Here is a 23,770-nt window from a genome sequence, read left to right as displayed (position 1 = left end):
TTAATGAAAATGGAAGAAAAAAGAAATAAAAGGTAGGTCTTTATAGAGCGACGAAAGAGGGATCGAAAAAATAAAATGCAATTTATGGCTTTTTTGTTTAAATAAAAATAAGTTGTAGAAAATGATAATACCAGATAGTACATTTTATTTAATGGATTAGTTGTCTTCCAACAAAATCACCAAAATAAATATTTATTGCTGTTAAAGGTTTAATATGATTGGGATTAATTATGCATAATGTATGTTAGAACATAGAAGCACGCGAATAAATTTAGAACCATGATTTAACCTATTTTGTAGAGGAAGAATAATAAAAAAAAAGTCCACTTGCACGAACTCACAGGAACACGCACAAATGTGTTTGTGCGTGCGATAGAGAGCGATAGTATGTATATTACTTTGTACATTGATTTATTAATTTGTAACGATAAGATTGTGATTTTTATACATCTTTTAAGTAATGATTCATAATTTATGAACAAATATGAAACTTGGATGCCATTTTGACCTCTGTAACGAAAAGCGCATTAATCCGCCGCATCAAATTCCCCAATCTACCCCGAAACCGAATACCATCGAAACCCTCCCACCTCAGACCCTTTCCCGTCATTAAACATACCTCCATCGGTTGGAGATTGACTTAAATTCTTGACTTATCATGCAAAATTTCCTCATCAATATCACTGTTTCAGCTTACAACTCTCTCTCTCTCCCTCTCTCAAAATTGCAGATGAAAATCAAGAACGGGTGAGGGCGCCGGGGCGGGGCGGGCCTACGCATACGCATCGAGCGAGAAGGCAATTATCATCACCATCGCGTTGTTCCTCGCCTTCACCGTTATCAAGGTGGGCCTCCACCTCTACATTCCTTGCTCATTGCCCGTCTTCCTTCTTCTTCTGCTTCTTGTTCACACTCAAGTATCCGTGCGCAAAAGCTTCTAGAACTCTCGTCGTTGGAGGCCTACGCCTCGAGCTAAACCTTGTTTGGTTCGAGCTAGCATTGTTTTTTGTAGCGATCATATCTTGCTCGTGGACCGAGTGATCAGCAGAAAAGGAGCCAGCCTCGGCCTCTGGAGGAAAGTTGAGGTCAATAAAAAACTGAGGTTCAATGTTGCTGCAGCTGCTTGTGGAAGGCACTATATCATTATTCTTGCTTACTTCATCTTGACCTCGAGTGGTGCATTTTTTGTGCACTAATGCAGTTCTTGCATCAGGGGAAGTCGCACGAGCTTCTTCATCCGCGGCCATGACATCATGGCCGTGTTTCTTGCCTAGTATTGTAGCCTCATCAAGCATTTCACGACCGATCTCAGCTGCAGATGGGAAGGTTCTGAATTCGACTACCTTCCCATCTAGGAGGCCTGTATCCACAACAGTGAGGGAAAAACCGCAATGATTCTCATCATTAGGCAATCCACATTGTTCTGCCTCGTTGCTGCGACCAACTCCTTCTTGGTCGAGCTCGAGCAGGGCAGGCTCTTGAGCAACCTTTCTCAACACATCAGCCACATTGCCAAAATATTGTTCTCCTCTCACCAGTTCCCTCCTCGAAAATCTCTTCACTCCGGGAATAAGAAAAACTAGGCTAGGACTTGCATTTGAAGTAGCAACGTCTCTGTAGTTCGGGGCCTCCTCCGAATGCCAGCCACATTCCAGCAGACGCGGCCAGACTGCCTCCCAGAACAGATCATTCGATCTGGCCTTGCTCAGCCGGTGCTCTCCACTCAACAAGTTCGATATCTCAGCTGTTGTAAGTGAGGTATACACCTTCTCTGATGGCATATCCTGGCATGCCTTTGAGTGTCTCGTAGCCATTGCAGTTAGATCTTGATGCTCTCTCCCAATGGCAACGGCTTCCACAAGCAACTCTGTGCCAATCATCGCCTTCAAACGGAAGGCATACTCTGCTACTGATATCTTTTCATTCTCAAATGATTTAGATACCTAGAAAGAAAAAACAACCAAATGCACAAAATCAGCACAAAGAAATTGCACTAAATGAGCACATTTCTGCACTACTTGGCACTCAATCAAGAAAAAATGCAGATGTTTAGACGAAAAGATCAGCAATAAGTACCTCCAATAGAGCATTCTGAGACTCCTCCCCTACTCTTGGTAGCACCCGAGAAAGAAATTCTTGCAGCCTTAGCCCATAAAATAATCCCCGGCCTAATTTGCGTCTCTTGTGCTTAGCGCTGAACCATCTGCGATACTCCGGTGAAGAGTAGAATTCCCCATAGTAGTACGACTGCACCGCTAACATATCCTTCGTCGCAACAAATTTCTTTATCTCGACAAAGTTCTTTGCAAATATGTACAATCCAAGAAGGAAACAGCCCTTTTCAGCTTCAGACCAGCATTCATCACAGATTTCAGGCACCAAGCGATAGTCTTTACCACTGCGCTCGTCTATTTCATCCATCCGATCAAGTGATCCCCTCATACCAGATTGCTCACTGCTTATCCATGCCAACTTTATACGCGAACCAATGTGGAAATTTTGCAGGGAATCAGCTCTGGTCTCATCATCTGCACAGTCCATTGAGTGAGACACAGTGTTCGAATCTCCAAGAAACTGAGGCAGTTCAGCCTGATATTCATCCCCGACTCGAGGCGCGTTTTTTGGCTCCCCAAACGAATCATACAACGAGGATGCAACATGATTCTCCATACAATTAGTCATCTGCCAACTAAAGATGCATCAGTTTGTGCAATATCAAAATTAGATAGGAATAAAATAGTACAATTAAGAAGTTAGTATTATCAATAAAATAACAAATATCGATTAATTGTGCATAATATATGTTAGAACTTAGAAACACACGAATAAATTAGTAGTACTACTTAAAATAGAACAATGGTTTGACCTATTTTGTAGAGTAAGAATAAAAAAATATGAGTCCACTAGCACGAACGCGCGGGAACACGCACCACAGATGTGTTTGTGTGTGCGATTGAGAACGATATACATAATTACAGACATTTATATTACGTTGTGCATTGATTTATTAATTTGTGACGATAAGATTGTGATTTTTGTACGAGCTTTTAAGTAATAATTCATAATTTATGAACCAATATGAAAAGAATCCAATTGTGATTATTAATAAAAAAATGAAATATAGATAACAAATGAATTTAACAGTTGGGAAAATGAGTTGCCTCATGAAAATACAACAATTAAAATACAATGTAATTTTTCGCAGGCATAAAGGATTACTATGAGTTTGGGTTGCAAAGGAAAAGAATCAACTTATAATAAATTGGTGTAATTCAAATAAACAACTAATAAATTCGACTAATCAAGTGCATGTAAAATTTACCGTTATTGAAAGGTCTAATTGGTATAAAAACAATTTTACAACCAAAAGATTGTAAAGTTGACAACATTTTAAAATGTGTTTTCAGTCTTTAGTCAAATAGTTATATAATTCAAACAAACGAAAAACAATTAAATAAATGGCGTGTTGGAGGAAAAGTAATCTTATTGTAAGATATAAATTGACTTAATGTGGCTGCTGTAAGATTGATTGTCTAAATTGACTAAAGTAATAATGGGGCTTTTATTTCTATGTGAAAAAAATAGTCAACTTACCATTAGTGAATTAGTATAACAATTTTATAAGTAGGACTGTAGAGACTATAAAGATCACACCACTTTTAAACACATTTTCATCGGTAACACAATTATAATCTAATTCAAATGAAGGGTAAAAGTAATTAAATGAGTTGCGTGTGAGAGAGAAGAGAATCGCTTTGCAAGGTTTAATTATCGCAAAAATCATAGGATTTGTAAATAGTAATTCGGTTTAGTGATAATAAAATGCAAATACACTCAGTTAAGTAGGTGCACGCACGATGCACGCATAAAGAATCTTTATTCACATGTCAGAAAATTCTCTCGAGTGAGGATTTTCTCTCTTGGCTTAGGTTAGAATTTAGGAATATTGTTTCCAATGATTTTTCTAGTAATTAATATATAAAAGAAAAATCCAACCCCAAAAATTATGTGTGTTTACATATGGAGTATATAAGAGAAAAATCTCGCTAATCGAAACTAAAATCACATACGAAAATTCTACAATCGCTGAAAATTCAATTCAATTTTACCAAATAAAAACAAAGTAAGATCTAAAACACGCGCATTCTCTAAAGAGAACCGATTTCTCACAAGTAAATCAGACTGAAAAATATTGATCCACGATAAAATATAAGTACTCAATATACATACAACTCAAACCTGGATAGCTTGTGACTTGAATCAACTCTTTTCCAATTTCGCTTATCGTCAGATACACAACTATATTTTTTAGGAGAGAGGGGAGAGGAGGGCGATGCTTTCAATGAAAATGGAATAAAAAGGAAATAAAAAGGTAGGTCTTTATAGAGCGACTGAAAAGGGATCGAAAAATAAGATGCTATTAATTTGAAATTTTTTTGGCTAAATTTATGTATATATATAGTCAAAAGAAAAAAGTATATAAGTTTAGTATCTTAAGTAAATTTTATAGAAACTTTTATTTAATAAGACAAAAATATTCCTTACGACGTCACTATTACCTATATGCATCTTTTGACTTAATTCAAAATAACTTTTTAAATAATACAAAATATTCCTTTTAAATTATTCAAAATATTCAATATTTTAAGTATTGATGATTTTATAATGTTTTCCCGTTCTGTCAACTATCAACCAACGACCCATTGGGCTTACACTATAAGCAAAGAATAAGAAAGAAGGTCCATTAGATTGACTTCTACACATCTTAAATAATGTGAAGCTTTATGGGCCCAATAGATATATATAGCCTACAAAGTGCACAATACTTTTAAACGCATTTTCATCGGTAACACAAATTATTTACTAATTTAAATGAACCTCAAAGGAAATAAATGATTTGTGTGTGACAGAGAAGATAATTGCATTACAAAGTATAAAAAGCATCTTTGTTAACAGGTCTGAAAATTATTGTACACACTCTCTCGAGTGTGGAATTTCGCTTTAGACCTAGTTTAGGATTTGTCTCTTATGATTTTTCCAATTTTACCCCAAAATAAAAATCATGAACGAAAAATTCTGCCCCACTAAAAAATCAATGCGATTTCCATATAAAATCTATTCAAGATCCACAACTCATCCATTCTTTAAAGATAATCGATTTTCACAAGTAGATCAAACTGAAAAAATATTGAACTTTAATGAAATATGGAGCATATCAATATATTACAACACAAACCTGGCTCGTCTTAATTGAAGAACACAATTTGTGACTTGAATCGACTCTTTTCTACTTTTGCTTATTGCCAGAGAGAGCTATTTGGAATAATTCAGGAGATAGAGAAAGAAAGGGGCGATGCTTTTAATGAAAATGGAAGAAAAATGAAATAAAAGGTAGGTCTTTATAGGGCAACGAAAGAGGGATCGAAAAAATAAAATGCAGTTTATTCTTTTTTTTTTAAATAAAAATAAGTTGCAGAAAATTATAATACCAGGTAGTACATTTTATTTAATGAATTAGTTGTCTTACAACAAAATCACCATAATAAATATTTATAGCTGTTAAAGGTGTAATATGATTGGGATTAATCAACTATATTTTTTAGGAGAGAGAGAGAGAGAGGAGAGGGGGCGATGCTTTTAATGAAAATGGAATAAAAAGGAAAAAAAGGTAGGTCTTTATAGAGCGACTGAAAATGGATCTAAAAATAAGATGTTATTAATGAATTTTTGTGGCTAAATTTATGTATATATATAGTCAAAAGAAAAAAGTATTTAAGTTTAGTATCTTAAGTAAATTTTATAGAAACTTTTATTTAATAAGACAAAAATATTCCTTATGACGTCACTATTACGTATATGCACCTTCTCTGATGGCATATCATGGCGTGCCATTGAGTGCCTCGTAGCCATTCCAGTGAGATCTTGATGTTCTCTCCCAATGCCAACGGTTTCCACGAGCAACTCTGTACCAATCATCGCCTTCAAACACAAGGCATACTCTGCCACTGATATCTTTTCATTCTCAAATGATTTAGAAACCTAGAAAAAACAACCAAATGCACAAAATCAGCACAAAGAAAATGCACTAAATGAGCACATTTCTGCACTACTTGGCACTCAATCAAGAAAAAATGCAGATGTTTAGACGAAAAGATCAGCAATAAGTACCTCCAATAGAGCATTCTGAGACTCCTCCCCTATTCTTGGTAGCACCTGAGAAGAAATTCTTGCAGCCTTAGCCCATAAAACAATCCCCGGCCTAATTTGCGTCACTTGTGCTTAGTGCTGAGCCATCTGTGATACTCTGGTGAAGAGTAGAACGCCCCATAGTAGTATGACTACACAGCTACCATGTCCTTCGTCCCAATGAATTTCTTTATCTCGACAAAGTTCTTTGCGAATATGTACAATCCAAGAATTGCTTTAAGCAACTATGAGTCTGATAATTAGGATGTGTAATTCGGTTTAATGATAATAAAATGCAAATACACGGTTGAGTAGGTGCACGCCTTATGCACTCATAAAGAATCTTTATTAACAACTAAGAAAATTCTTTACACAGTCTCTAAAGTGAGGATTTTTTCTCTTGGCTTAGGTTAGGAATATTGTTTCTTATGATTTTTCATACATCTCTTTCCCCCCTAAATCCAACCCAAAAAACTATGTGTGTTTACATTTTATATATATATATATATATATATATATATATATATATATATATATATATATATATATATATATAAAACAAAAATCACGCTCATCAAAACTAAAATTATAAACGAAAATTCTATCACACTGAATATTCAATTCGATTTTACCAAATAAAATTTAACCAATATCCAAAACTCACGCATTCTGAAGAGAGAAACGAATTTTCACAAGTAAATCAAATCGAAAAATTTTGATCCTTAATAAAATATAAGTACTCAGTATTCATACAACTCAAACCTGACTAGTTTGTGATTTGAATCAACTCATTTCCACTTTTGCTTATCGTTAAAGAGAGCTATAATCTTTTAGGAGAGAGAGAGACGGGGCGACACTCTTAATGAAAATGGAAGAAAAGAGAAAAAAAAGGTATGTCTTTATAGAACGACTGAAAAGGGATCAAAAAATAAAATGTAATAAATAATATTTTTGGCTAGATAAAAATAAGTTGTAGAAAATTATAATACCAAGTTATTTTATTTAATGGATAAGTTGACTTCGAACAAAATTATAAAAATAAATATTTATCACTGTAATAGTTCTAATGTGACCGAGAGAAAATTTTCTAAATACATATAATGAAAAGAAATAAGTAGTACTATAAGTTTACTACCCTAAGTGAATTTATGGAAACTTTTATTTAATAAAACAAATATATTCCTTATGATGCCATTATTACCTATATGCATTTTTAACTTATGTCAAAATATCCTTTTAAATAATTCACAATATTCAATAATTTAAGTAAAGATGATTTTAGAATGTTTTCACCTTCAACCAACTACCAACCCGCAGACCATTAGGGTTACACTATAAGCAAAGAATAAGAAAGAAAGCCTATTAGTTTGACTTCCACACATCTAAAAGAATGTGTAGCTTTATGGGCCCAATAGATATAGATCACAATACTTTTTGAACGCATTTTCATCCGAAACAAAAATTATTTTCAATTTAAATGAATCGCAAAAAGAATTAAATGATTTGCGTGTGACAGAGAAGAGAAATTCATTACAAGGTATAAAAAGAATCTTTATTAACAGGTCAGGAATTTATCTTTTGGCTTAGAAAAAATCACTGTACACACTCTCTTCCAAGTGAGAAATTTATCTTTTGGCTTAGGTTAGGAATTTTGGTTCTTAAGATTTTTCTAATCTTACCCCTAAATAAAAATCATGAACGAAAATTCTACCACACTAAAAAACCAATGCGATTTTACCAATTAAAATCTAACCAAGATCCAAAACTCATGCATTCCTTAAAGATAATCGATTTTTCACAAGTAAATTAAACTGAAAAAATATTAAACCTTAAATGAAATATATCAATATACATACAATACGAACCTGGCTAGTCTCCTTAATTAAAGAACACAATTTGTCACTTGAATCGACTCTTTTCTACTTTTGCTTATCGGCAGAGAGAGCTATTTGGAATATTTTAGGAGAGAGCGAGAGAAAGGGGGCGATGCTTTTAATGAAAATGGAAGAAAAAAGAAATAAAAGGTAGGTCTTTATAGAGCGACGAAAGAGGGATCGAAAAAAAAATGCATTTTATTGCTTTTTTGTTTAAATAAAAATAAGTTGTAGAACATTATAATACCAGGTAGTACATTTTATTTAATGAATTAGTTGTCTTCCAACAAAATCACCATAATAAATATTTATCGCAGTGTAATATGATTGGGATTAATTATGCATAATGTATGTTAGAACATAGAAGCACGCGAATAAATTTAGAACCATGATTTAACCTATTTTGTAGAGGAAGAATAATAAAAAAAAAGTCCACTTGCACGAACTCACAGGAACACGCACAAATGTGTTTGTGCGTGCGATAGAGAGCGATAGTATGTATATTACTTTGTACATTGATTTATTAATTTGTAACGATAAGATTGTGATTTTTGTACATCTTTTTAAGTAATGATTCATAATTTATGAACAAATATGAAACTTGGATGCCATTTTGACCTCTGTAACGAAAAGCGCATTAATCCGCCGCATCAAATTCCCCAATCTACCCCGAAACGGAATACCATCGAAACCCTCCCACCTCAGACCCTTTCCCGTCATTAAACATACCTCCATCGGTTGGAGATTGACTTAAATTCTTGACTTATCATGCAAAATTTCCTCATCAATATCACTGTTTCAGCTTACAACTCTCTCTCTCTCCCTCTCTCAAAATTGCAGATGAAAATCAAGAACGGGTGAGGGCGCCGGGGCGGGGCGGGCCTACGCATACGCATCGAGCGAGAAGGCAATTATCATCACCATCGCGTTGTTCCTCGCCTTCACCGTTATCAAGGTGGGCCTCCACCTCTACATTCCTTGCTCATTGCCCGTCTTCCTTCTTCTTCTGCTTCTTGTTCACACTCAAGTATCCGTGCGCAAAAGCTTCTAGAACTCTCGTCGTTGGAGGCCTACGCCTCGAGCTAAACCTTGTTTGGTTCGAGCTAGCATTGTTTTTTGTAGCGATCATATCTTGCTCGTGGACCGAGTGATCAGCAGAAAAGGAGCCAGCCTCGGCCTCTGGAGGAAAGTTGAGGTCAATAAAAAACTGAGGTTCAATGTTGCTGCAGCTGCTTGTGGAAGGCACTATATCATTATTCTTGCTTACTTCATCTTCATCTTGACCTCGAGTGGTGCATTTTTTGTGCACTAATGCAGTTCTTGCATCAGGGGAAGTCGCACGAGCTTCTTCATCCGCGGCCATGACATCATGGCCGTGTTTCTTGCCTAGTATTGTAGCCTCATCAAGCATTTCACGACCGATCTCAGCTGCAGATGGGAAGGTTCTGAATTCGACTACCTTCCCATCTAGGAGGCCTGTATCCACAACAGTGAGGGAAAAACCGCAATGATTCTCATCATTAGGCAATCCACATTGTTCTGCCTCGTTGCTGCGACCAACTCCTTCTTGGTCGAGCTCGAGCAGGGCAGGCTCTTGAGCAACCTTTCTCAACACATCAGCCACATTGCCAAAATATTGTTCTCCTCTCACCAGTTCCCTCCTCGAAAATCTCTTCACTCCGGGAATAAGAAAAACTAGGCTAGGACTTGCATTTGAAGTAGCAACGTCTCTGTAGTTCGGGGCCTCCTCCGAATGCCAGCCACATTCCAGCAGACGCGGCCAGACTGCCTCCCAGAACAGATCATTCGATCTGGCCTTGCTCAGCCGGTGCTCTCCACTCAACAAGTTCGATATCTCAGCTGTTGTAAGTGAGGTATACACCTTCTCTGATGGCATATCCTGGCATGCCTTTGAGTGTCTCGTAGCCATTGCAGTTAGATCTTGATGCTCTCTCCCAATGGCAACGGCTTCCACAAGCAACTCTGTGCCAATCATCGCCTTCAAACGGAAGGCATACTCTGCTACTGATATCTTTTCATTCTCAAATGATTTAGATACCTAGAAAGAAAAAACAACCAAATGCACAAAATCAGCACAAATAAATTGCACTAAATGAGCACATTTCTGCACTACTTGGCACTCAATCAAGAAAAAATGCAGATGTTTAGACGAAAAGATCAGCAATAAGTACCTCCAATAGAGCATTATGAGACTCCTTCCCTACTCTTGGTAGCACCCGAGAAAGAAATTCTTGCAGCCTTAGCCCATAAAATAATCCCCGGCCTAATTTGCGTCTCTTGTGCTTAGCGCTGAACCATCTGCGATACTCCGGTGAAGAGTAGAACGCCCCATAGTAGTACGACTGCACAGCTAACATATCCTTCGTCGCAACAAATTTCTTTATCTCGACAAAGTTCTTTGCAAATATGTACAATCCAAGAAGGAAACAGCCCTTTTCAGCTTCAGACCAGCATTCATCACAGATTTCAGGCACCAAGCGATAGTCTTTACCACTGCGCTCGTCTATTTCATCCATCCGATCAAGTGATCCCCTCATACCAGATTGCTCACTGCTTATCCATGCCAACTTTATACGCGAACCAATTTGGAATTTTTGCAGGGAATCAGCTCTGGTCTCCTCATCTGCACAGTCCATTGAGTGAGACACAGTGTTCGAATCTTCAAGAAACTGAGGCAGTTCAGCCTGATATTCATCCCCAACTCGAGCTGCGTTTTTTGGCTCCCCAAACGAATCATACAACGAGGATGCAACATGATTCTCCATACAATTAGTCATCTGCCAACTAAAGATGCATCAGTTTGTGCAATATCAAAATTAGATAGGAATAAAATAGTACAATTAAGAAGTTAGTATTATCAATAAAATAACAAATATGGATTAATTGTGCATAATATATGTTAGAACTTAGAAACACACGAATAAATTAGTAGTACTACTTAAATTAGAACCATGATTTGACCTATTTTGTGGAGTAAGAATAAAAAAAATATGAGTCCACTTGCACGAACGCGCGGGAACACGCACCACAGATGTGTTTGTGCGTGCGATTGAGAGCGATATACATAATTACAGACATTTATATTACTTTGTGCATTGATTTATTAATTTGTGACAATAAGATTGTGATTTTTATACGAGGTTTTAAGTAATAATTCATAATTTATGAACCAATATGAAAAGAATCCAATTGTGATTATTAATAAAAAATGAAATATAAATAACAAATGAATTTAACAATTGGGAAAATGAGTTGCCTCATGAAAATGCAACAATTAAAATACAATGTGATTTTTCGCAGGCAGAAAGAATTACTATAAATTAGGGTTGAAAAGGAAAAAGAATCAACTTATAATAAATTGGTGTAATTCAAATAAACAACTAATAAATTTGACTAATCAAGTGCATGTAAAACTTACCGTTATTGAAAGGTCTAATTGGTATAAAAACAATTTTACAACCAAAAGATTGTAAAGTTGACAACATTTTAAAATGTGTATTCAGTCTTTAGTCAAATAATTATATAATTCAAACAAACGAAAAAAATTAAATAATTGGCGTGTTGGAGGAAAAAAAATCTTATTGTAAGATATAAATTGATTTAATGTGGCTGCTGTAAGATCGATTGTCTACATTAACTACAATAATAATGGGGCCTTTATTTCCATGTGAAAAAAAATAGTCAACTTACCATTAGTGAATTAGTATAACAATTTTATAAGTAGGACTGTAGAGAATCTATAAAGATCACACCACCTTTGAACACATTTTCATCGGTAACACAATTATTATCTAATTCAAATGAAGGGTAAAAATAATTAAATGACTTGCGTGTGAGAGAGGAGAATCGCTTTGCAAGATTTAATTATCGCAAAAATCAGGGGATTTGTAAATATTAATTCGTTTTAGTGATAATAAAATGCAAATACACTCGGCTAAGTAGGTGCACGCACGATGCACGCATAAAGAATCTTTATTCACATGTCAAAAAATTCTCTAGAGCGAGGATTTTCTCCCTTGGCTTAGGTTAAAATTTAGGAATAGTGTTTTTAATAATTTTTCTAGTAATTAATATATAAAAGAAAAACCAACCCAAAAAATTATATGTGTTTACGTATGGAGTATATAAAAGAAAATTCTCGCTAATCGAAACTAAAATCACATACGGAAATTCTACCATCGCTGAAAATTCAATTCAATTTTACCAAATAAAAATAAAGCAAGATCTAAAACACGCGCATTCTCTAAAGAGAAACGATTTCTCACAAGTAAATCAGACTGAAAAATATTGATCCACGATAAAATATACATAGTCAATATACATACAACTCAAACCTGGCTAGTTTGTGACTTGAATTAACTTTTTTCCAATTCCGCTTATCGTTAGATACACAGCTATATTTTTTAGGAGAGAGAGAAGAGAGGAGGGCGATGCTTTTAATGAAAACGGAATAAAAAGGAACAAAAAGGTAGGTCTTTATAGAACGATTGAAAAAGGGATAAAAAATAAGATGTTATTAATAAATTTTTGTGGTTAAATTTATGTATATATTTAGTCAAAAGAAAAAAAGTATATAAGTTTAGTATCTTAAGTAAATTTGATAGAAACTTTTATTTAATAAGACAAAAATATTCCTTATGACTGTCACTATTACCTATATGCATCTTTTGACTTATTTCAAAATAACCTTTTAAATAATACAAAGTATTCCTTTAAATTATTCAAAATATTCAATAATTTAAGTATTGTGATTTTATAATGTTTTCCCGTTCAACCAACTATCAACCTGCAACCCATTGGGCATACACTATAAGCAAAGAATAAGAAAGAAGGTCCATTAGATTGGCTTCTACACATCTTAAATAATGTGAAGCTTTATGGGCCCAATAGATATATATAGCCTACAAAGTGCACAATTCTTTTAAACAAGTCAGTACAAAATTATAATACCAGATACTCCTAGTACATTTTATTTAGTGGATTAGTTGTCTTCCAACAAAATCACCAAAATAAATATTTATAGCTGTTAAAGGTTTAATATGATTGGGAGAAATTTATATATAATCAAAAGAATAAAGTACTACTTATATGAGTTTCCATTGCTTAAGTAAATTTTGTAAAAACTTTTATTTAATAAGACAGAGATATTCCTTATGATGCGAGTATTACCTATATGCATCTTTTAATTTATTTCAATTTTCCTTATAAATAATTCAAAATATTTAATAATTCAAAATATGTGTGTTCACATATATATAAAAGAAAAATCACGCTAATCAAAAATAAAATCGTGAACGAAAATTCTACCACACTGAAAAATCAATTCGATTTTACCAAATAAAAATAAAGGAAGATCCAAAACTCACACATTCTCTAGAGAGAATCAATTTCTCACAAGTAAATCAAACTTAAATATTGATTCTTGATAAAAATATAAGTACTCAATATATATATATACAACTCAAACCTGACTAGTTTGTGACTTGAATCGACTTTTTTTCAATTTCGCTTATCATCAGATAGAGCTATATTTTTCAGGAGAGAGAGAGAGAGGGGGGCAATGCTTTTAATGAAAATGGAAGAAAAAAGGAAAATAAGGGTTGGTTATTATAGAGCGACTGAAAAGGGATTGAAAAATAAGATGTTATTAATGATTTTTTGTGGCTAAATAAAATAAGTTGTAGAAATTGTAATACCAGAAAATTTTATCTAATGGATTAGTTGACTTCGAATTAAATCACAAAAATAAATATTTATCACTGCTATAGTTGTAATGTGATTGAGAGAAATTTATATATAAATAGTCAAAAGAAAAAAAGTATATAAATTTAGTATCCTAAGTAAATTTTATAGAAACTTTTATTTAATAAGACAAAAATATTCCTTATGACGCCACTATTACCTATATGCATCTTTTACCTTATTTCAAAATATCCTTTTAAATAATTTAAAATATTTAATAATTTAAGTATTGATGATTTTATAATGTTTTCACCTTTGGGCTTACACTATAAGCAAATAATAAGAAAGAAAGCCCATTAGGTTGACTTCCACACATCTTAAATCATGTGAAGCTTTATGGGCCTAATAGATATATAAAGCTTATAAATATCACAATAATTTTAAAGGCATTTTCATCGGTAATACAAATTATATTCTAATTTAAATGAATAGCAAAAAGAATTAAATGATTTGCGTGTGACAGAGAAGAGAATTGCAGTACTAGATATAAAAAGAATCTTTGTTAACAGGTCCAAAAATTACTGTGCACACTCTCTCGAGTGAGGAATTTCTCTCTTGGTTTAGGTTATGAATTTTGTTTCTGATATGATTTTTCTAATCTTACCCCTAAAGAAAAATCATGAACGAAAATTCTACCACACTAAAAAATCAATGCGATTTTACCAAATAAAATCTAATCAAGATCCAAAACTCGTGCATTCTTTAAAGATAATCGATTTTTCACAAGTAAATCAAACTAAAAAATATTAAACCTTAAAAAAACATGGAATATATCAACATACATACAGCACGAACCTGGATAGTCTTCTTAATTAAAGAGCACAAATTGTGACTTGAATCGACTCTTTTCTACTTTTGCTTATCGCCAGAAAGAGCTATTTGGAATATTTTAGAGAAGAGAGAGAGAGAGAAAGGGGCGATGCTTTTAATGAAAATAGAAGAAAAAGAAATAAAATGTAGGTCTTTATAAAGCGACGAAAGAGGGATAGAAAAAATAAAATACAATTAGTGGCTTTTTTGGTTAAATAAAAATAAGTTGTACAGAAAAGTATAATACCATATAGTATATTTTATTTGATGGATTAGTTTTCTTCCAACAAAATCACCAACATAAATATTTATCGATGTTAAAGGTGTATTATGATTGGGAGATATTTATATGTAGTCGAAAGAAAAAAGTACTTATATGAGTTTACTGTCTCTAAGTAAATTTTTTAAAAACTTTTACTCCCTTTGTCCGTGAATAGGAATTCCGTTTCTCTATTTTTGTCCGTATCCGCGAATAGGAGTTCCGGTTCATAATGATAAAGAGACCCCACATTCTACTGACTCATTTCAGTCACATATCATTTAAAACTAATATATACATGTAAACCCATATTCAACTAATTTTTTTTCCATATACATTTTTTAACATTTCTTAAAATACGTGCCGGAATGAAATGAGAATTCGCAGACAAAGAGAGTATTTAATAATACAAAAATATTCCTTATGATGCGAGTGGTACTTGCATACATCTTTTTACTTATTTCAAATATCCATATATAAGTAATTCAAAATATTTAATAATTTAAGTAGAAATGATTTTAATTATTTTACTGTAATGTTTTCACCCTCAACCAACCTGCCGCTCATTGGGCGCTCATACACTATAAGCTAATAATAAGAAAGAAAGCCCTTTAGCACATCTCTCTCTCATTTTAATTTTTGAGTGAGCGACGCTGCTCATTTTAACATTTGTATAAAACAAACTTGATGTGTATAACTTTCCATATAGTATACTACTATACGTATTTTAATGTAAAATAATAAAGTAAGAAATCTATAGAAAAAGTAATTAGAGAAAGAAATTTATAATATATAAGGATTAATTCTGATAGACATAGGAAAATAGAAAAATAAAATTATGTTGAAGGTATAACTTTATATCATTAACAAACTTGATGTGTATAACTTTCCATATAGTATACTACTATACGTATTTTAATGTAAAATAATAAAGTAAGAAATCTATAGAAAAAGTAATTAGAGAAAGAAATTTATAATATATAAGGATTAATTCTGATAGACATAGGAAAATAGAAAAATAAAATTATGTTGAAGGTATAACTTTATATCATTAACAAACTTGATGTGTATAACTTTCCATATAGTATACTACTATACGTATTTTAATGTAAAATAATAAAGTAAGAAATCTATAGAAAAAGTAATTAGAGAAAGAAATTTATAATATATAAGGATTAATTCTGATAGACATAGGAAAATAGAAAAATAAAATTATGTTGAAGGTATAACTTTATATCATTAACAAACTTGATGTGTATAACTTTCCATATAGTATACTACTATACGTATTTTAATGTAAAATAATAAAGTAAGAAATCTATAGAAAAAGTAATTAGAGAAAGAAATTTATAATATATAAGGATTAATTCTGATAGACATAGGAAAATAGAAAAATAAAATTATGTTGAAAGTATAACTCTATATCATTAGGAAATTGGGTAAATAAAAATTACGTGCCAATAACTCTATCAACCCCACCCCAAATAAAAATATTTCCCCAATATTACATTGCATAGTACCATAATCTAATCTTCTTCACACTAGCAACGAAATTTTAATAGGAGTTGGAGATATATGTGAACAAAATGTATGAAATCTGATTCAAAGTAAATTAAAATTAAAATTTTGATTTGGATTTTTTGAATTTTAGGTTCAAATCAGATTTTAAAAAAATTTAGATAGTGCGGATAAGATTGGATAAGATATTTTTAAAACTTAAGTATTCTAAAATCCAAAATATATTTACATACATACTACTCTATTTATTATACATAATAAATATACTCTATCTATCTCTTAAAAAAGGGTAGCTATTTATATTTTGGTCCGTCCTTTAAAAAAATCAACTACAGATTTTTATTTTGGTCCGTCTTATAAAATTACACACTTTTTTTTTTATCATTCTCTCATTTACCAATTGCAGATTAAAGCTTGTATGCTTCAAAAGATACCTTTTAAAAGATGAATAAAATATTATGAATATAAGTAAATATAAAAAATTTATGCTAAAACAATTCTAATAATATTTTGTAGTATTAAATTTATTGAATTTATATATTTTTGTACAATTTAAGATCGGATTTCATAATTTGATTTTTTCAGATCAAATCAGATTACACGAAATTTCAATCTGAAAAATCGAATGCTCATGCATTACCTCTAATACTAATTCAATCATTTCATTTTACTGTGACAGGGCAAGAAATAACTAAAATTTGGATGCCATTTTGACCTCTAAAACCAAAGCGCATTAATCCGCCGCAGTGAATTCCCCAATTTACCCTGAAACTGAATACTGTCTAAACCTTACAGGCTTACAGCCTCAGACCCTTTCCTGTCATTACACATACCTCCATCGGTTGGAGTTTGACTTAAATTGCTGACTCGTGCAAAATTTCCACATCAATATCTTAGTTTTAACTTTCAACTCTCTCTATCTCACAAAATTGCGGACGAAAATCTAGAACGGGCGAGGGCGCCGGGGCCGGGGCCGGGGCGGGCCTACGCATATGCATCGAGCGCGAAGGTAATTATCATCACTATCGCATTGTTCCTCGCCTTCGTCGTTATCATGGTGTGCCTCCACCTCTACCTCCATCGGTATTACTACAGGCAGCGCCACCGCCGCCGGATCACGCGCCACCTCCGCCAGTTGGAGATGAGCCCCGGCCCCATCCCCCGCCACGTCATGCTGTCCTCGGGCGACCAATACGGCCGCCTCGAGGCGGCCGTGGTTAGATCGCTCCCGGACTTCGTGTACCACGCGAACCGGGAGCTCCCGGACTGCACCGTGTGCAAGTTGGAATTCGAGGAGAATGAAGAGGTGCGGCTGCTGCCCAACTGCCAACACTGCTTTCATAAGGAGTGCCTAGACATGTGGTTCCTGTCGCACTCCACCTGCCCGCTCTGCCACTCGCCGGCCGAGCCGGTGGACGCCTCGGCGAAGAAAGATTTGGCGAGTGGCATCGTTTAGGAACATTAATATTTTGGGACATTATAGTGTTTATTGTTCTTTTATTTGTGAAAAATACACATTAATAAATTACTACATTTTAAAAACTTCATAATTGAATTATATACACCTTCCGATTTTCCTCAGATTTTCGATGTGGGATAGGATTGGACTCAATATCTACACATATACTCCCTCTGTCCACAAAAAATAAACCACTTTGTGTATGGCACGGGTTTTAATGTAGAATTGGTAAAGTAAGAAATAGAGAGAAAAAAAGTAGGTGAAGTAAGAGAGATAGGGAGAAAAAGTGAGTAAAGTATGAGAGAGGGAAGAAAAAGTGGGAAAAGTATGAGTGATAAACTTTCCATTTTAAGAAAATGATCTATTTTTTTTGGACGTCCCAAAATAGCAAAAGTGATCTATTGTTTGTGGACGGAGGGAGTAATAAAGTACCAATAAATTTCTACATTTTAAAAACATCATTTCATCAAAACATATACATCAATCATACAGGTGACATACTAATTCCTAATAATTGTAAAATAAGATTAAAAAAAACTCCTAATTGAATATCATAGCCTAGTTTTACATGTCTCACTTGTTAATTAGAAAATTAAATTAGTATGTTCATTTAGGGTTGACCATTCCTCCAACATAAGGAATTGCGGTGTTCTTAATCCAGCTGTCGTCGCCGTCGTAGACCTTCGCCGGAGTGAATTTATCGGCGAGATCCGGCGTCATCTTCTGAATGCCCTTCCACGTCACCCTTTTCGCGGTGGCGGCCCCTTGCCCCCGGTTCTTGTACTCGCCGTAGTAGAGCGTGTCGAGGCCCCACGTCCCCATCCACTCCGTCCACCCCTCGGGCGCGATGAAGCCCTCGATGTTCGACTCCATCACGATCGTCCGGGAGAACGCCTTCATGGGCCGGCCCAGGTAAGCCTTGGCCGCGGGCTTCACGGTGAAGAATTCCTTCTCCACCGTGATGCTGCAGTTTTGGAGCACCGTCACGCCCACGGCCCGGCTGTCGTTGCGGGCCTGGGCCGTCACCGTGCAATCTTGGTTGGCGAGAGGCTGCTTCACCGCGACGACGCAGTTTTGGAAGACGGCCTCGGCGTCGCCCCAGATGATGTCCATGGTGCCGGAGATGTGGCAGTTGCGGTAGAATTGGCGGTAGATGTGGGCGTAGAGGGTGCTCTGGTAGCCGCTCATGTGCACGTTGTAGAACACCGCCTTGTCCCCGGAGACGCGCACTGCTATCGCCTGGCGCCCCGAGGCTCCGGCCGAGTTCTCGATCTTGATGTCCTTTGCCATAAAGTCATCCCCATCAACGGCTACAACACCAAACGTGTTAATTAGATTTTAAATAACGAAATTTGGTTATGATCAATCTTATACTCCCTCCATCCCACAGAGTTTGTCCCATTTCACTTTTTACTATTTTTTTGGTAGTGGATCCTCTATTTCACTTCTTAAAACTCGTGCCCGGTCAAAGTGGAACAATCTTTGTGGGACGTAGGGAGTAACATTTAAAAATAAAATACTACTCCCTCGTCCTACAAAGTTTGTCCCAGTTTGACCCGGTATGGATTTTAAGAAATTGTTAGACTGTATTAAATGGAGGTATGTAGTAGAATAAAGGTCTAACATTGGGGAGGTTGAGGAGTGTATTTAATGTCTATTTTTGGAAATATTTCAATTTGGACAAACTTTGTGAGATGGACAAAAATAGTAAAATGGGACAAACTTTGTGGGACGAATGGAGTATTATTTTAATAAAATAATGTGACTACGAGTATTAACAAATAAATTTTATCCCACTTTGATCAGGCACGGGTTTTAAGAATGGTAATAAAAAGTGAGTTGAAAAAGTTAGTGGAATGTGAGTCCTACTTTTATATATTGGTTTTATAATAAATTGTGAGTATGAATGTGTTAGTGGAATATGAGGTCCACTAATAAAAATAGTAAAATGTGAAATAACACAAATTTTGTGGGACAGACGAAATAGAAAAATGGGACAATCTTTCAGGGTAAGAGGGAGTAGTTTGTTTCAAAATTTTATAAGATTGATAGAAATATCCTCCCTCCGTATTAAAAAAATAAGAACATTTGAAACGACACGAGTTTAGTGCACAATTGGTAAAGTAAGTGAGAAAAATTGGTAAGTAAGAGAGAAGAAAAGAAAAATGAATAAAGTAAGAAAGAGAAAGAGAAAAAATAGTGAAAGTAGAGTTAGTGGATTGTGAGGTCCATGTTCTAAAATAGAAAGATTCTAAAGTTTCTGATTTTAAGGAATAACCCAAAATGGAAATAGTTGTTATTTTAAAAAAATAGAGGGAGTAATGAATAAATTTCTAGTATTATGATTTAGATAAATAGAAGATTTAACACAATTTTGTAGGCAAAGCTTACATAGAGTTGCAGTTTGGAAGGTAGGGATGCCCGATACGAAGCTTTGGCTACCGGAGATGACGGTCTTGGTGGGGCCTTCTCCGACGAGGACGACGTTGTTGGCGCCACCGGGGACCTTGACAACCTCCTTGTAAACACCGGCCTTGATTTGGATAACGAACAACTTGGTGCTATTAATGGGCGCGGCGGCGATGGCTGCCCCGATCGTCTTGTATTTCCCGCTGCCGTCAAGCGCCACCACCGCATTTGGCGTGAACTTCCCCGGAGCCGCGCCAAGGAGGCTTCTTTGATGCGGATGCACGAAACCCGGGATTCCGGCGTGGACTGTCTCCATCACTTTCTGCTCGAGGACCCTCTTCGAGCCGCTGAACAGTTTTCCGAGATCGAGCGCCTCGAAAAGCTTTGCCACACCATCGACTATCGCGAGGCCGTTGCTCAGCATCTCGCCGGAGGTTTTGAGCAGTTCCTTTATCTTCTCGCCAGTCTCCCCTACCAACACGTAATATACATTTAGGCATCATTCGGTTCGTAAAATTATATCTAATGATTAAATATGTATCATATTTAGTTCATAAGATTGAATTTCACAAATTAATTATAAGTCTTATGATAATTAGTGATAGCCGTCCCTCCAACTAAAATAATCCCACAATTTTATCCTAGATGAATTTTCAATCATGATAATACTAAGTCATGACAACTGATCGGTACTTTAGGATTATGGTTAGGGTTTTGGTTTTTTCTCTAGAAAACAAGTTATGGAAAAATTAAAAACAGTACTGACTCCGACAATAAATGTTTCATGTTTATATGGTACTACTTTCATTTTTTTTATTAAAAGTTAGTCGAATATAGCACTACTTTAATTATTGATTTTATAATAAAATATAAGTAAGATAAGTTAGCGGAACAAAGGTGCACTTTGCTAAAAAGAGTACAAGTGATATACTCAAGAGATTTAATGACATATAGAAAAATAGAAAAAAATGAAACAATTACTAGAGAACAGTGAGAGTAATATTATCATAATTAATTTACCGGTGGTGTTCTCGAAAGCGTCGACGCAGGTATCCTTGCAGGAGACACCGGCGCTGAGCCAGACCTTGACGTCGTCGACATAGTCGTCAACGTCGCTGACCTCGAATTTGTCGATCCTGGCCATCGATCTTTTGATATTGTTAACGGTGGTGTTGAGGACCTGCTCGCAGACGACCAGCGCCCCCTTCGTCCGCTTATCGGTGGAGGCGTCTTGGTACGTTTTCGACTTGGTGATGGCGGTCCGGAGGTTCTCGACGGTGGAGTTGAACGACGAGAGAAGAAGCCCCTTGGGCTCGCTGCTCTGGGCCTCGGAGAGGGTCTTCTTGCAGGTTTCTTTGAACTCGGCGTTCGCGCACATCGTGTCCACCTCGGCGGCCGGGGCGGCGCCGGCGGAGACGGCGGAGATCATGCACGCCGCCAGGAGGAAGGTCGCCAGGATTGCCTTATTCATATCGCCCATTTTGTTAACTGATTTTCTACACTTTTTTTGGGAATGTGAAAAATATGGAGTTTATATAGGTTAGGAGATGCAACGTTTGTGGTAGTGATTTTGGATTTGTCGAGAGTCTAAATATGGATAGATACTTGGAAATTGTGGGGTGGAGAGATCTGGTCACTTGCATGCAAAATTGGTGGACGTGGTATGAATTATTTTTTTTGCATAATAAATTACTAATTTGAAGGTATATTGATTGTACTAGTTTTAGATGTATATGATATTACTCCTCCATGAAAGTTCGTCTCATTTTTCTATTTCCGCCGTCCCACAAAATTTGTACCATTTTCACTTCCGTCCGCCCGCTCGTCCACTAACTCATTCCTACTCACATTAGAATAAAACTACTCCCCCCGTCCAAATGTAAGAGTCACATTTTGTCATTTAAGTCCGTCCCAGTTAAAGAGTCACATTTAGAATCTACTCCCTCCGTTCCATAGTAGTGGAGGCATTTCTTTTCGGCGCGGAAATTAAGAAAAAGTTGTGTTAGGTGAGTTAAGTAATGAAGAATAAAGTAGGAAATGAAAAAGGTAGAGAGATGTAGAGAGAATAAAATAAGAGAGAGTAAAGTAGGTGTGGAAAAATGTGTTGACTTTTACTAAAAAAGGAAATGACTCTACTACTATGGAACGTACCAAAATGGCAAAATGACTCTACTACTATGGAACGGAGGGAGTACCATATATGAACATAAAATTTAACCTCATTATTTATCAAATTTACAGTCAAACGTCATTACTTTTATAAAAATAAAACAAAACAAATTTCTAAACATACAAAAAGTTAAAAGGGTCTCACTTTCAACTACCCCAGTTCAATTATTACACACTCGAACCACTATCTCACTTCATTTATTACACATTCCACCAATTTCTTAAAACTCGTATCATAACTAAATCTTACTCTTAAAGTGAGATGTAGGGAATAATATATAAAAATAGGATATTAACTTTTTTTAACTCACTTTTTATTACATTACTTAAAACTCTTGGCCAGTCAAAGTGAGACAAAATTTAAGGGACAGAGGGCGTACTTCTTACATGACTGTTTAAATATATGGCATCGTTTAACATTTGCAGTCACGTCTAATATGATTATCCTATTTTCACATACGATACAAGTTTACAAAAAATATTTCGGTATTGGATAGTTACGAACAAATCTAAATTTCGTAGTTTTTTCCTTGAGTAATTTTAAAAATTGCTAGAGAGACTAGATTTGAATCGATCTTCATGATTTTTCTGATAATTTTCCCAAATACACATGGAATGGTGTAATGAGATGCTGGAATGTGACTCTTGCTACTCAATATTAATTTTTCCCCCTTTATTCAAGGGAGGTTTTCGTAGTCATAGTTGCACGATTTCAACTGTTTATCTTTCTCCCCGTCCCCAACTTGTTTATTATTCCTTTCTCTGGCAAGTGGCAAGCTATAATTTCATTACAAAAATACTTATATAAGATAGAATCCATTATGATGTAATGCTTGTCTAATAGTGGAGTTATGAAATATAATTAACTAATTAAGTATAATTAACTTAAGTAAATTCACTTTTCAAATTTAATGAGATTGACTAAAATTTGACAAAATTGTCATTTAAAAAAATATTTTCCCGTCTAAAATACTACCTCGTCCCTAAAAATTTGTCCCATTATTCTATTTCCGTCCATCCCCAAAATTTGTCCCATTTCATTTTTTACCATTTTTGGTAGTGGACCCCATATTCCACTAACTCATTTTTACTCACATTTAATTATAAAACTAATATACTACTATAAAATTATGACCCACAATCCATTAACTTTTTCAACTTACTTTTCATTACATTTCTTAAAATCCGTGTCGGATCAAAGTGGGACAAATTTTGAGGGACGGAGGTAGAAACATCTAGCGACTAGTGCTACCAATTATTCTCCATTTATCTGTAGTCAAACAATATTTCGGTTGAATTGATCTTATTAAAATTGTAAGAAGA

General features: G+C 34.9%; 4 protein-coding genes across 4 annotated transcripts; 1 reads left to right on the top strand and 3 right to left on the bottom strand.

Moving 5' to 3' along the window:
• Positions 1-872: 872 nt before the first annotated feature.
• On the bottom strand, positions 873-2,682 carry LOC148933088 (uncharacterized). Its single transcript, XM_089058918.1, has 2 exons — positions 2,077-2,682; positions 873-1,943 (listed from the first exon to the last, which is right to left on the bottom strand). Exons 1-2 carry the CDS (start codon positions 2,680-2,682, stop codon positions 873-875), a joined length of 1,677 nt encoding a protein of 558 aa, XP_088915044.1.
• Positions 2,683-9,042: 6,360 nt separating this feature from the next.
• On the bottom strand, positions 9,043-10,858 carry LOC148933087 (uncharacterized). The gene is made up of 2 exons (XM_089059806.1): positions 10,253-10,858; positions 9,043-10,119 (listed from the first exon to the last, which is right to left on the bottom strand). The coding sequence occupies exons 1-2, from the start codon at positions 10,856-10,858 to the stop codon at positions 9,043-9,045; spliced, it is 1,683 nt and encodes a 560-aa protein (XP_088915932.1).
• Positions 10,859-17,464: 6,606 nt separating this feature from the next.
• LOC125221443 (RING-H2 finger protein ATL17-like) lies at positions 17,465-17,866 on the top strand. Its single transcript, XM_048123563.2, has one exon. The coding sequence runs from the start codon at positions 17,465-17,467 to the stop codon at positions 17,864-17,866; it is 402 nt and encodes a 133-aa protein (XP_047979520.2).
• A 444-nt stretch (positions 17,867-18,310) lies between these two features.
• On the bottom strand, positions 18,311-21,759 carry LOC125221446 (pectinesterase-like). Its single transcript, XM_089063309.1, has 3 exons — positions 21,299-21,759; positions 20,261-20,749; positions 18,311-19,179 (listed from the first exon to the last, which is right to left on the bottom strand). Exons 1-3 carry the CDS (start codon positions 21,756-21,758, stop codon positions 18,476-18,478), a joined length of 1,653 nt encoding a protein of 550 aa, XP_088919435.1. The 5' UTR covers position 21,759; the 3' UTR covers positions 18,311-18,475.
• Positions 21,760-23,770: the final 2,011 nt, after the last annotated feature.

Source organism: Salvia hispanica, chromosome 1 (assembly GCF_029641045.1).
Source record: "Salvia hispanica isolate PSC_SH4W2 chromosome 1, Shi_PSC_v1, whole genome shotgun sequence".
Lineage (NCBI taxonomy): Eukaryota > Viridiplantae > Streptophyta > Magnoliopsida > Lamiales > Lamiaceae > Salvia > Salvia hispanica.
Note: the sequence above shows the minus strand (reverse complement) of the source record. Positions and strands in the feature narration are given on the sequence as shown.

What these genes read in the sequence shown, in the direction of transcription:
- LOC148933088 (XM_089058918.1), bottom strand. Translation starts at nt 2,682, where the DNA reads ATGACTAATTGTATGGAGAATCATGTTGCATCCTCGTTGTATGATTCG. An exon ending in CTCAGAATGCTCTATTGGAG is followed by an intron (nt 1,944 to 2,076) that starts GTACTTATTGCT and finishes TTTTCTTTCTAG; the next exon opens with GTATCTAAATCATTTGAGAA.
- LOC148933087 (XM_089059806.1), bottom strand. Translation starts at nt 10,858, where the DNA reads ATGACTAATTGTATGGAGAATCATGTTGCATCCTCGTTGTATGATTCG. An exon ending in CTCATAATGCTCTATTGGAG is followed by an intron (nt 10,120 to 10,252) that starts GTACTTATTGCT and finishes TTTTCTTTCTAG; the next exon opens with GTATCTAAATCATTTGAGAA.
- LOC125221443 (XM_048123563.2), top strand. Translation starts at nt 17,465, where the DNA reads ATGGTGTGCCTCCACCTCTACCTCCATCGGTATTACTACAGGCAGCGC.
- LOC125221446 (XM_089063309.1), bottom strand. Translation starts at nt 21,758, where the DNA reads ATGGGCGATATGAATAAGGCAATCCTGGCGACCTTCCTCCTGGCGGCG. An exon ending in CGCTTTCGAGAACACCACCG is followed by an intron (nt 20,750 to 21,298) that starts GTAAATTAATTA and finishes ACGTGTTGGTAG; the next exon opens with GGGAGACTGGCGAGAAGATA. An exon ending in CTTCCAAACTGCAACTCTAT is followed by an intron (nt 19,180 to 20,260) that starts GTAAGCTTTGCC and finishes TTGGTGTTGTAG; the next exon opens with CCGTTGATGGGGATGACTTT.